This window comes from Frankliniella occidentalis, unplaced genomic scaffold (assembly GCF_000697945.3).
Source record: "Frankliniella occidentalis isolate FOCC.00 unplaced genomic scaffold, Focc_3.1 Scaffold43, whole genome shotgun sequence".
NCBI classification, from domain to species: domain Eukaryota; kingdom Metazoa; phylum Arthropoda; class Insecta; order Thysanoptera; family Thripidae; genus Frankliniella; species Frankliniella occidentalis.
Genome location: NW_026267173.1, coordinates 663,598 through 674,132, shown reverse-complemented (window position 1 = coordinate 674,132; position 10,535 = coordinate 663,598). Strand labels below are relative to the sequence as shown.

The window sequence follows — 10,535 nt, the reverse complement described above, 5'->3', positions numbered from 1 at the left end:
ACTGCTGCAGCTCCATCACTTGAGCTCTCGCCTCTGGAACACCAGCAGCAGCCCGCACAGCGGCGGCCGCACACAGCCCCACAACTTGGTCTCGGAGGGCCCCGCGCGGGTCGCTCCCGGCCGCGATTAGTTGTTGGGTATAGCCGAGGGCAGGAAACGCCCCGCTGCCACCCGCCACACTGCTAACCGTCTGCCCGGGCCTCACCTACACTAACAGCATGGCAAGAGCAGCGGCCTCTCAACCGAAACCCCAGGAACGATGATACAACTGAAGCCCTGAAGGGTAACATACACCACGTACATGCATTGCCCGTCGTTGGGCTGACCTTTGACCTCGTCACTGGCACGACGGTTGCCCGAGGGGTATCACCAGAACAGAACGGGCCGACTTCTCCGGCCGGTTGCATAGAGGCCAGGCCACCGCACAGCCTCCGGCCGCCGCCCCCCGCGCTCCCACCCCACGAGACACGAGACTGGCTCGGGCACAAGGCCAACGACGGACAATCAGCGTCCAGAAGGAAACAGATTTGGCCGTCGTACGGCTCTTCCCCGGAGACAAAATATTAGGATTATATAACCATACGCAGGGTCAGCAAGTGATTCCTTTCCAAAAATCAAGAAGCGAGTTGTAGAAATAACATTCCCAAGAGCAATATATTTGCAAAAGGCGAAAGGAAAATCATGTATAATACATTTTAAAATGTAGTATACAATTGTCGTCGGTAAAAGGCTATTCTACACGATCAGGACTTCCCCCGCAAGAAAGCACCCCTTGCCCTTCGAAAGGGGGGGGGGTGCTGAGAGGGAAGCTACCCCCCGCTTGCCGCACTCGCTCGCGCGGGGTATCTCCGCGCGCCTGCGCGACGCCCCCGAGGCCGCGGTTCACTAAGCCTTGGGGAGGAGCAGCGGCCCCAGGAACTTGGACGACAGGGCGACCACGTAGGTGCCCACGATAACCACCAGGGCCACGCTGGTCGCGATCTTCTCCCGCAGCTCCGCGTCCCCCGTGAAAGACTCCAGCACCAGGCCGCCCAGGGCCGTCTGCACGCGGGGTGGGGGATCGTATAGTAGCGTGTCACTTTTGTCTCTAGGCCAAAAACGTAATTTGACCTCACTATAACGGTTGCCACGGACATGAGCGGGCTTGCCGGTAAGTACCTGCAGGAGTCCCTTGGACCAGTAGGACACCGCCATGAAGAGCCTCTGCTTCGGGGGCTTTCTGCTGAACGCCGAGAACACGTAGGTCACCGGGAGCCGAACCTGTGTCCACCACAGCGCGTGTCAGCGTGACACCCGGCCCGCATACTACCATGCAGTGACTTCCAGCGGACACCAACAAAACGCGCAACACAAACCATCAACGCGAGGAAGTAGATGAGTATCGCCTTCCACACGGTGTCGCGGTTCATGGAGGCGAAGTTGGCCGAGATGCCGACCAGGACCGTCATGATGGGGTGGCAGAAGTGCCACAGCATTTCGAACACCTCCCGCAGGGGAGTCTGGAAACGTGAAGCGATCATGACGTTGAGCATCACTCCACAAGGGCCATGGCGGCAGGCGGCCTTGGCAACCCTACCCGAGTGCCAGGGCCACCAGGGCCTGGGCAACCCTGTACGAGTGCCTGGGCCCCCTGCGCGCGCCCCATGGGCCGCCTGGGCAACCCTACCCATGTGCCAGGGGCGCATGGGCGAGGTCCGGTCGCCGGCCGGACCCATGGGCAACCCACACCCCACATGTGATCACCCTTCACGTCAGGGTATCTTAAAACCACCCCTGTGACGGCGCTGGCACCCACCGCGTCCTCCTGCCAGCCCATGGCGCGCCAGCAGTTGACCATGAAGCAGGCCGTGGTCACGTTGCAGATGTAGGCGGCCGTGTCCAGGCGGTACACGCTGCACGCCAGGTGGATGCACGTGCTCGTCATGATGAGGAGGCTGAAGCGCGCCAGCAGCGTGTGGCGCTGGGGAGGGGGGGGGGGGTGATCAGTGACAAGAGACCGCGGCTAACGAGACGGGGACGGGGAGCGGCGAGCGACCGGTTAGGCGCGCGATACTCACGCTGTACCTATTCGGCAGGCACGCCAGTAGCAGCCCGAGCGCGCACCCCAGGGAGATGCTGAGGATCACCTTCATCGTGATCCGGCCCAGCACCCCGACGGCCTCGCTGCCTGCCTGCCGGGTACTTGGTACAGTGAGGTATTCCGTAGCGATTAGTCGTCAAATATCGAAATAAGGCGCCGATTACGGAAAGACGTCGGCGTCGACCGGTTTCTAAGCCCGACTGAAGCAGGGCGGGCCGGGCTGACTCACCCGACAGCGCCATGGACTCGTTGAGCATGTCGAAGATGACGATGACCAGCGTGTTGTCCACGGTGCCGGCCGCCAGGAGGATGGACAGGATGCCCGTCTTGGTGCCGTAGCCCTGGTTGGCCAGCGACACGAGGCACAGCGACAGCAGCACGGGGGACACGCCGCCCCAGATGAAGCCGAGGGTCAGCGCCCACAGCTTGGGCACCTCGAGCAGGTACTTGACCATGGCGCTCACGAACAGCGACTCGCACACGCAGGGGAAGACGCCCAACAGGACGATGGTGAGGCCGTAGTTGTGGAAGACGGCGCCGTCGAAGTAGAGCCCGGCCTTGACGATGCTGATGGTGAAGAAGAGCGACCTGCGGGCGGCAGGGAGGCGCCTGTCGTATCGGGGGTAGGCAACCCTGCGGACGGGGCCGCGCGCGCGCAGCCTATCGCTAGCGCCTAGCGCCTCACTTGGCGGCCGACATGACGGAGTGGTCCAGGTGGTCCGTGGCGTCCCAGCAGAGCGGCACGTTGCGGTACACCAGGGCGACGCTGATCATGCCCACCGTGGGCGGCAGGTCGAGGTGGTAGAACATGGCCCAGCCGACGGCGTACGCCACCAGCACCACGACGCCCATGGCGAACAGTGGGCTCCCCGGGCCGACCCTGAACAAAGTTTCAAACAAGAAATGAGATGATAAGGATCTGCCAAATGTTAGTCACCCATTTTAGACCATGTCCGATTTTTTATTTTTTTAAGATAAGGGCATTCATCTGGGACCATCAAGTTTTGGTCGGATCGGGCTCAGGCAATTCAAACGACCATCAACCAGAACAACGAAAAAATCCTTTTTTTAGGGGGGCGGGGGAATTTCGGAGATGATCGAAAAATGAGTGGCTCATGCATGTCTGATCCTTCACGATGATTTATTCCTTATTTTAAACAAAGAAAAATAAGAGCGAGGATGTGTTTTTAAAGGGGTGTTTTGCTGTAAACACGTCCTACAAAATAAACAGCGACTCACAAGTCGGGCCCGACGCTGAAAAGCAGCGCCGACCAGGTGGCTATGAGCACGACGGAGATGGTGAGCAGCCAGTCCAGGTAGCGGTACGAGAAGCACCAGCGAGGCGTGCAGGCGAGGTCGTCCAGCGCGCTGCGGCAGGGGCAGCACGGTAGGAAGTGCGGCCGCCCCGGCGGCGGCTGCGTGGGATTGAGCCAGCGCAGCACCTCTGCGGGCAGAATCGGTTCAGCATTGATAGTGCTCGGCAGTGGTTCACGGGTGGTTTGACAAAGAGACGTTCACGACGAGGGTGAAGGTGGTCGTCTGACGTCCTACTCACCCGCGGCGGAGTCGGCCGCCCGGGCGACAACTGGTCCAGAGGTTGCTGATCTTGCTGATCCTGGAGGCTGGCGTGGACGTGGCTTGGATCGATCCATGTCGTGCTTCTCAAATAGGCCAGTTTAACCTGACGACAAAATTAATCTCGCAGTAGTAGGGCAAGCGTGTGAGGGCAACACTGCGCGCCTTCGCCTCGACAATCGGGAGAGACAAAGCAACAGAGAAGAAGAGAACGGAGCCGCTAACTGCAACTGCGCCACAGCTGGAGGCTAAACACGAAACACACAAACATGGCCTGGGTTTTGGTACGAGACATGTTTGCCTCCAATGCAAGTCGACGCACGATCTAGACGGTACTGGAAGCCTGCGATGTTTGACTTACCTGTGTTACAGGACTGGCTGTTCGGGCTGATTCCGGCTGAGGAGGAGAATGAGGTTAGGTTTGATCCCCATGGTCATGTAACTTGCCGCAGTTCGCCCGAGATGAAAAGCAGTATAACCCGCGGTTGTTTATCAGGAACGGATTGCCGAGCAAGAGGACATCAACCGCGAGCAGGAGCAGCTCAACCTGGTAGAGTTATTTCGACGTCGACGGCGTTCTTCGTGTGGGAGGCGAGGACCGCTGCACCGGCCGTCTTGTTTTTGTCTGGCCTGCAGATCGCGCGCAGGGGCGAGGAGGTGCTCGCGTCCGTGCCGGCCCTGCCACCACTCCAAAGTGTGTACCCCGAGGAGTACCGCTCCCAGGGCAGGTTGTAAGTGCCAACACAAAGACGATCTCGTGTCCGTGCGTAGATTAGACGGTCTTGTATTTACCTCTGCTCCTCTGCTCCGGACGCTACTATATGGAGGGGACGGGCGACGTGCGTGGGCGGTTATGATCATATCAATCAGCCGACCTTGTAACTTGCAGCCACCCTTCGCGCGAATGTTAACTCCTAAACCGTTTCGATGACATTTATGAGCTCGGCCGTTCGTAGACTGCTGGGTAGCGTCTGGCGCGCCTTTGTCGATCCCGTCGAGGAGTCCTCCCGCATTGACGAGGAGGCGCCCCTGACGCCCAGCCCCGCGGGCCCCCGGGACTCGACGCCCACGCCGCCCCCGCCCCCGCGCACCATCCCCTCCACCAGACACGTGTCCTTCGCCCGCGTCGCCCCGAGCAGCACAGGTGCGCGAGCTCGCTGCCGCGCCGGGGCCGACGGGGGGCAACGGGCACCACGACTGACTAGCTTGTCCTCCTGCAGGACAGCGCTCCGGCATGGTGCTGCCGTGCTCGTGCTGCCCGCCATCGCCGTCCCTGTCGTCGCCCGTCTGCCCCGGGATGCCCGTCAAGGCGTGGTCGCCCTCGTGGGAGGAGGCGGAGGGTGGCGTGATCGTCGTCTCTCTCAACCTGCTGTTGTGGGGCGTGCTGTGGGCGCTCTTCGGCCAGGCCGCCGGCCCGCGTAAGCTGCCTTGTCCACCACGCCCACGACCCCCGTGTGCCACACGAGGTGCAGTGCCCTCCCCCTCCTCTGCCCCAAGTGTCCGCGCCCTTCTACGTCATCATGCTGTCGCTGGCGGGCCACGCCATCGGCGTGCTGGTGGGAGCGCTGACGCCCTTCCCGCCCATGTATGGCATGCTGCTCATGCCCGCCATCGTGTCCAACCTTGGCCTCGACGAGCTGGAGGTGCTGGACCACGTCCGAGGCGATATAGCGGCCCTGATCGTGTGAGCCACCGTCATTGTGCTGTCGGCGCCCTGTCTCTGCTCGGATGTCTCAGACCAGTGTCCTTCTTCCCCTTTAGCTTCGCCTCGATGGGGGTGTTCGTGGCCAGGGCGGGGATCGACGTCGAGCTGTCGCAACTGCAGAGCTCGTCCGGGCTGGTGCTCGCGCTCGCGTTCCTCCCCCTGCTCTCCGAGGTCGCCGTCGTCACGCTCGTCGCCACCTATGTCCTCGACATCTCGCTGCGCTGGGCCTTTCTGCTCGCCACGCTCACCAGCCCCATGTCCCCCCTGGTGGTGATGTGGACGGCGCTGCAGCTGCGCCGCGCTGACCTGGGCACGCCGACGGCCGTGTGCTCGCTGCTGCTCGTCGTCTGCGCCTTGGACTGGGCCGCAGGGCTTTGCCTCATGGGCGTGGCCCTGAAGTGCGCCGTGCAGACAGGTGAACCCCTTACCCTCGTCCTCCGTTCCCTGACCCGCCTCTGTCCTAACATTATTTCTTGGCCAGAGTCCTGGAGCACAATCGCGTCGGGGCTCACCGAGCTGATATCGGGCATCCTGATCGGCTCGGTCATCGGCTTTTTCTCCATCTACGTTCCAAACGAGCACAATGTAGGTGGTGGCGTGCGCTTTCGCTGCCAGACAGCGTCAGCGCTCACTGTGCCCTCCCGCCCTCCTAGGTGCACGCCACCTTTTACCGCGTCGAGATGCTCCTGGCCGTCAACGTGTGCTTCGTGGTCCTGTTTCACTACTTCCTGGGCATGCCTGCTATCGGCTACCTGTCCGCCTTCACCACGGCCTGCGTCGCGTCCAACGGCTGGAAGACTCTTTCTATGGACTCGAAAAAGGCAAGATATTCTAATAGAGAGATTCCACGCCGTTATAAACGCCTTTAGGCGTCGCTGACGACCACTTGTTTCAACAGACGACGCTGAGGACCATGATGGCCCTGAGCTGGCTCATCCTGGAGCCCCTCACCATGTCCATCATTGGGCCTCACATAATAGTCACCCGATTCGGCGAATGGCGACAGCTGCGCTACATCGGCGTCCTTTTCGCTGGCCTCGCGGTGCGTCAGGCGTGCGTCGTCAGGCCCTCGCTGAGCACGCCGAGGGGGTGCCCCATCTGACGGTAACGTCTGACACAGACCCGCCTCGTGGTGTCGGCGCTGTGCTGCGTCAAGTCGAGTCGCCCCGGCAGAGAGCGCTGCTTCATCTGCATCGCATGCATTCCCAAAGGCACCGTTCAGGTGAAGCTCCCCACCCCATCTCCTTGATCCCACCGTGATGGCTTATTTGCAAAAAATCAAAGTTGGGGGGGAGGGGGGGGTCCCCTCCCCTCCCCTTATCCAACCCTTCTGCTCGCAGCTGGTGTCGTGCAGCTTCACCCTCTCCCGCACGCTCACCGACAACGCAGACAAGGACATGGCCGAGGTCATGATGGACTGCTGCACGCTGGCACTCTTGCTGACGGGTCCACTCGGCTCGCTGCTCTCGTCCCTGGCCGCCCCGAAGCTGCTGCGCCGACCGCAGCCCCGAAGCAGCCTCCTGGAGCTCCAAGAACCCGACATGTCTTTCTAGTTGACCGAGCACTCGGATAAGTGTGTTGTTTGAATTTTCGCGCGCTGCTTTTCTGTTTGCGGATATCTTGTATTTTAGGTTAGATTTTAGTTTACTGTCGATTAGGTTGTTTGGATCGAGAACGTGGTAAAAATATTTGTTTTGCCTCTGAAAATCCGAGCACTTTTTTCTAGACCCCGAGGAAATACTCTACATTTTGCCACCGACCGTTTGTATGTGTTAAATGGTTGGTACTCTGTTCCTTTGCCGAGTGCACCAACTAAGAAAGCGTACACGAACATAAAAACAAGCTCACAATCTTGTCTTATTGTACGGTGGGATTTTTCGTCTTGCACGGATTACTCCTTTTTACTGTGAATTCCTTTTAACGAGTTCGATTGTGCTTTAATAGTGTTGAAACCTAACGCAGAGCTTTATTGCGGTGTTGTGGTACGAAATGGGGCGCGGCGTCGTGACGTCACTGTTATGGTCGTGTAAACAGGTGTAATACACACTACACTTGATTTGTTTTTATTTAATTTACTTTTCAGTTTTCGTATCTGAAACGCCATACCATCATGGCATCAGTTATGACCCAAAACATTCTCTTTATAAGTATCACCTTTTGCTGCCTGAGTTCTGGTAAGTACTTAATTATTTGAAAACATGTATGTTTGGGTGTGTTGTGGATGAATTCCATTGCATCGGCATTTGATGTTTTCAACTTGTCTTTGTATAATTCATTACTTAACCAATAATATTTCATCCAATTAGCGTGTTTTCAACGTGAAATACCAGATTTTGAGACTGGGTGGTAGCTGCGGAGAGCAGTATAGGTTAAGTGTGTGTACTTATCAGGGTGTCTCTTTTCTGTTACAGTCCTTGCCATTAAATGCTGGGATTGCCGGTCAGATGCAGATCCAAAGTGTGCAGACCCATTTGATAACTCTACTGTCCCAATTACGGATTGTAGGACCCTTGGAAATCTTGATCATTTGCCTGGAGTACGACCAACAATGTGTCGCAAAATTCGTCAAAAAGGTAAAAGTTAATCACCATAACATCAAGTTTAATTATTTTTTGTTTGAAACTTGTTCTAACTCAGTATGAAAATGTTATGCATTACAGTGAATGGAGAGTGGCGTTACTTCCGTAGTTGTGCATACATGGGTGAGCCAGGAATCCAAGGAGATGAACGATTTTGTCTTATGCGTACTGGCACGTACAATATTTTTATGGAATACTGTACGTGCAACAGCAAAGATGGGTGTAATTCTGCTGGAAGCTTAAAAGGTAACATTCTTCTGGGAGTTTTCGCAACATGTTTATGGTCTGTGGTTCATTTTGCCATCTATTAAGGAAAATTTTTTGAAGTCTGTCCCTTGATAGTAGTTTACATGCCATGAGGAGTTTACATAGTAATTGTTTATATCTAAGATCAAGAAAGACTCTGAAAGCTTTTCAGCACAAACTATCTTATTCTGACCAAATTTTCAGTTGTAAATTCTTTATACTTACATTCCACTCTCATTATTTATGTAAAGACCACAATTTCAATTGTTGTTATTTTTTATAATGAGTATTGAATTGAATGCACTGAATAGATTGTAGTCTTATAGCAAGCAAACATTTTTATTACATTTACAGTAACATGAATTTTCCAAAGCTGAAAATAAAAGCACTTTTAACTTTATTTTTAAGCTAGGAATAAATGTTTTGTCTACCTGTCTTTATTTAAGTGTCACTGATGGAAGTTAAAAGGGCAGCTTGAAGTGTGTCTCAATGATAAACTTCATTTAATTTTTACCTCTAATTGTGTCATGCTGTATTTTTGTGCCCTTGACATTTCAGTTTTCTAGTGTTTTGGATGTAGTTACAAATTTTTATACTAAAATTTTATACTGAAACTTAAAAGAAAGTTACTTAAAGTTGATATCTGTTCGTTAATAATTCGTGCCTTATAGTTGTTAAAATCATGATCTTGGTTTGTATCTTAATTTTACTTTTAGGGTTGTCTGTTGTTTAGGTAGGCTTGTTCAAGTTCACAAATGATTATTTTCATACATCATTTTTGCTGTTTAAAGCAAGTGAGGTGGTTACTTACAAGTATTATATGTGTATGCCTTCTGTTCAAAAAGAAAATGATCTGCATCCGTAAGAGATTAAATGAAACAACTGTGATTAATTTTAAGACTCTAAGTGTTCAATTTTTTCCTTGCAACATATTGCAAAACAGATGTTTGTCTCTTCAATCAACATGCTAGTGTATTGGTCTCCCTGCCCATGAAGCATGGCATACTATTTAGGTATAAGTACAGGAAGGTGGGAAACACCTTCCAACTCTGTTTGTTGGTTGATCATTTCCGTCCAAAGATGAGTGCTCAGTCCAGAATATTCACCACGGCCTCGTGCAATTTACTATTAAAAAATGTTTTATCTCTTTCAAATCAATTTATGAAATATTTTTACCTTTTATATGAAATTGTAGCTGTATAAATTAAGTTTTTACATTTATTCTCTGTTTCTACCATGTCTGAATATTAAACACAAATCATCATTGTCAACTGGGTTTTCTGCAGATTCCTGACCCCTTCTTACTGCTGCTGGCGATACTCCGTGTCTGGTGTTCCCCAGCCACATATACTCCCTGCTTGGGGCGCTACTCCCTGCGCGCAGCGGGGAAGGTCCTTTTCAAGTGTGTTTCTTATCCCATAGTTCCGAGTCCACGAGACGCGGGGCTAAACACGCGGCCTCCGCTACAAATTGAATAATTTACGTCTTCGTCGGGACCGGTTCACACGTCAGTGCGATCGTCCCAGCCTGCAATCCAATCGCCACACTGACATGGGTAGCCTGTTTGCGAAAGGCTGGGCGGGAACGGGAAAACAACGGCAAGAAAACTTTGCTGCTCACGCCGGCGTCAAGAGCAGAGTCAAGAAGTTTCAACTTGGGCAGATAAGTTGGTCAGCGCCGTGACCAGGTATGTGTTCGTTTGAGAATGATAAGGGGTCTGTCGATAAGATGTGGGCGGGGCGGCCCCCTATGACGCGGGGCGGCGGCCGGGGGACGAGCACGGCGTCCCCCGTGTTGTCGAGCAGCGCTGCTCTCTCTCTGGCCACCCGTCCCATCCACGTGTTGAAGCCGCAAGTGCCGCGGGTGTCGGGCTCGCGGGACATTTTCTTTTGTTCACGGGGGGCGAAGCGCAGCGAGTAGGCAATCCTATTAGCGAGCTGGTGGCGAAGGATTGGAGAAGCAGCAGCGGCAAGCGCACCGTTCGTTCGTAGCCTTGATGCCTCAAGTGCAGTGTTGACTGGGCCGTCGAAAGGGTACTACATACACTACGGGAGGACCACAGAGGACCCAAAGGACCACTCCTGAGCCTATCGCCTATCGGCTGGCCCGGGCTTGTTTCCCTGCATGTTTGGCGCTCCTCGAGGGAAGTACGTGTACGTGTACGTACACTAGTGTACAGTCAAAGCAGTGGGGCGACCGTCCGTGGCTGGCGACCGTCCAGCCTTTTTCCTTGGTAAGGCATCTTCTTCTCATGTCAGCTGACGACACAGTTCCTCCAGGGATGTCCCCTCCGTCCCGGCACGTCACGCAGACCTGGCAGAAAAAATAACAGCTGTAAAACAGTAAGCCG

At 54.7% G+C, this 10,535-nt stretch overlaps 5 protein-coding genes across 15 annotated transcripts in view; 3 read left to right on the top strand and 2 right to left on the bottom strand.

Annotated features, from left to right (window-relative positions):
* LOC113217360 (alkaline phosphatase, tissue-nonspecific isozyme-like) overlaps window positions 1–2,954 on the bottom strand; it is a 105,815-nt gene extending 102,861 nt beyond the window's left edge. Inside the window, exons 1-2 of the mRNA XM_052266786.1 lie at window positions 2,766–2,954; window positions 2,310–2,668 (exon numbers count right to left, since the gene is read on the bottom strand). Of these exons, the coding sequence (XP_052122746.1) occupies window positions 2,310–2,668; window positions 2,766–2,932 (526 nt within the window). The 5' untranslated portion in view covers window positions 2,933–2,954. The remainder of the gene's footprint in view (window positions 1–2,309; window positions 2,669–2,765) is intronic.
* Window positions 2,955–3,299: 345 nt separating this feature from the next.
* On the bottom strand, window positions 3,300–3,796 carry LOC127749297 (uncharacterized). The gene is made up of 2 exons (XM_052266868.1): window positions 3,636–3,796; window positions 3,300–3,524 (listed from the first exon to the last, which is right to left on the bottom strand). The coding sequence occupies exons 1-2, from the start codon at window positions 3,730–3,732 to the stop codon at window positions 3,316–3,318; spliced, it is 306 nt and encodes a 101-aa protein (XP_052122828.1). The 5' UTR covers window positions 3,733–3,796; the 3' UTR covers window positions 3,300–3,315.
* Window positions 3,797–4,889: 1,093 nt separating this feature from the next.
* On the top strand, window positions 4,890–6,229 carry LOC113217359 (uncharacterized). Its single transcript, XM_026437224.2, has 5 exons — window positions 4,890–5,073; window positions 5,153–5,339; window positions 5,417–5,775; window positions 5,842–5,945; window positions 6,014–6,229. The coding sequence occupies exons 1-5, from the start codon at window positions 4,890–4,892 to the stop codon at window positions 6,227–6,229; spliced, it is 1,050 nt and encodes a 349-aa protein (XP_026293009.2).
* A 1,012-nt stretch (window positions 6,230–7,241) lies between these two features.
* LOC113217342 (uncharacterized) lies at window positions 7,242–9,456 on the top strand. Its single transcript, XM_026437201.2, has 3 exons — window positions 7,242–7,534; window positions 7,772–7,933; window positions 8,021–9,456. The coding sequence occupies exons 1-3, from the start codon at window positions 7,471–7,473 to the stop codon at window positions 8,248–8,250; spliced, it is 456 nt and encodes a 151-aa protein (XP_026292986.1). The 5' UTR covers window positions 7,242–7,470; the 3' UTR covers window positions 8,251–9,456.
* A 211-nt stretch (window positions 9,457–9,667) lies between these two features.
* The window catches only part of LOC113217341 (transmembrane protein 135), a 7,904-nt gene continuing 7,036 nt past the window's right edge, over window positions 9,668–10,535 (top strand). For 4 of the 11 annotated variants that reach the window (XM_052266790.1, XM_052266795.1, XM_026437199.2 and 1 more), the window contains exon 1: window positions 10,016–10,418. The gene's annotated coding sequence lies outside the window, so the exon portion shown is untranslated. Of the gene's footprint in view, window positions 9,873–10,014; window positions 10,528–10,535 lie in introns of those variants that run through there. The other 7 variants (XM_052266798.1, XM_052266797.1, XM_026437200.2 and 4 more) reach the window with 5 other exon arrangements.

Coding starts and splice junctions, on each gene's coding strand:
- LOC113217359 (XM_026437224.2), top strand. CDS start 4,890: ATGGTGCTGCCGTGCTCGTGCTGCCCGCCATCGCCGTCCCTGTCGTCG. Junction 5,074..5,152: donor CGGCCAGGCCGCCGGCCCGC/GTAAGCTGCCTT, acceptor CTCTGCCCCAAG/TGTCCGCGCCCTTCTACGTC. Junction 5,776..5,841: donor GAAGTGCGCCGTGCAGACAG/GTGAACCCCTTA, acceptor TTTCTTGGCCAG/AGTCCTGGAGCACAATCGCG.
- LOC113217342 (XM_026437201.2), top strand. CDS start 7,471: ATGGCATCAGTTATGACCCAAAACATTCTCTTTATAAGTATCACCTTT. Junction 7,535..7,771: donor CTTTTGCTGCCTGAGTTCTG/GTAAGTACTTAA, acceptor TTTCTGTTACAG/TCCTTGCCATTAAATGCTGG. Junction 7,934..8,020: donor TCGCAAAATTCGTCAAAAAG/GTAAAAGTTAAT, acceptor TATGCATTACAG/TGAATGGAGAGTGGCGTTAC.
- LOC127749297 (XM_052266868.1), bottom strand. CDS start 3,732: ATGGATCGATCCAAGCCACGTCCACGCCAGCCTCCAGGATCAGCAAGA. Junction 3,525..3,635: donor GGCGGCCGACTCCGCCGCGG/GTGAGTAGGACG, acceptor TTCTGCCCGCAG/AGGTGCTGCGCTGGCTCAAT.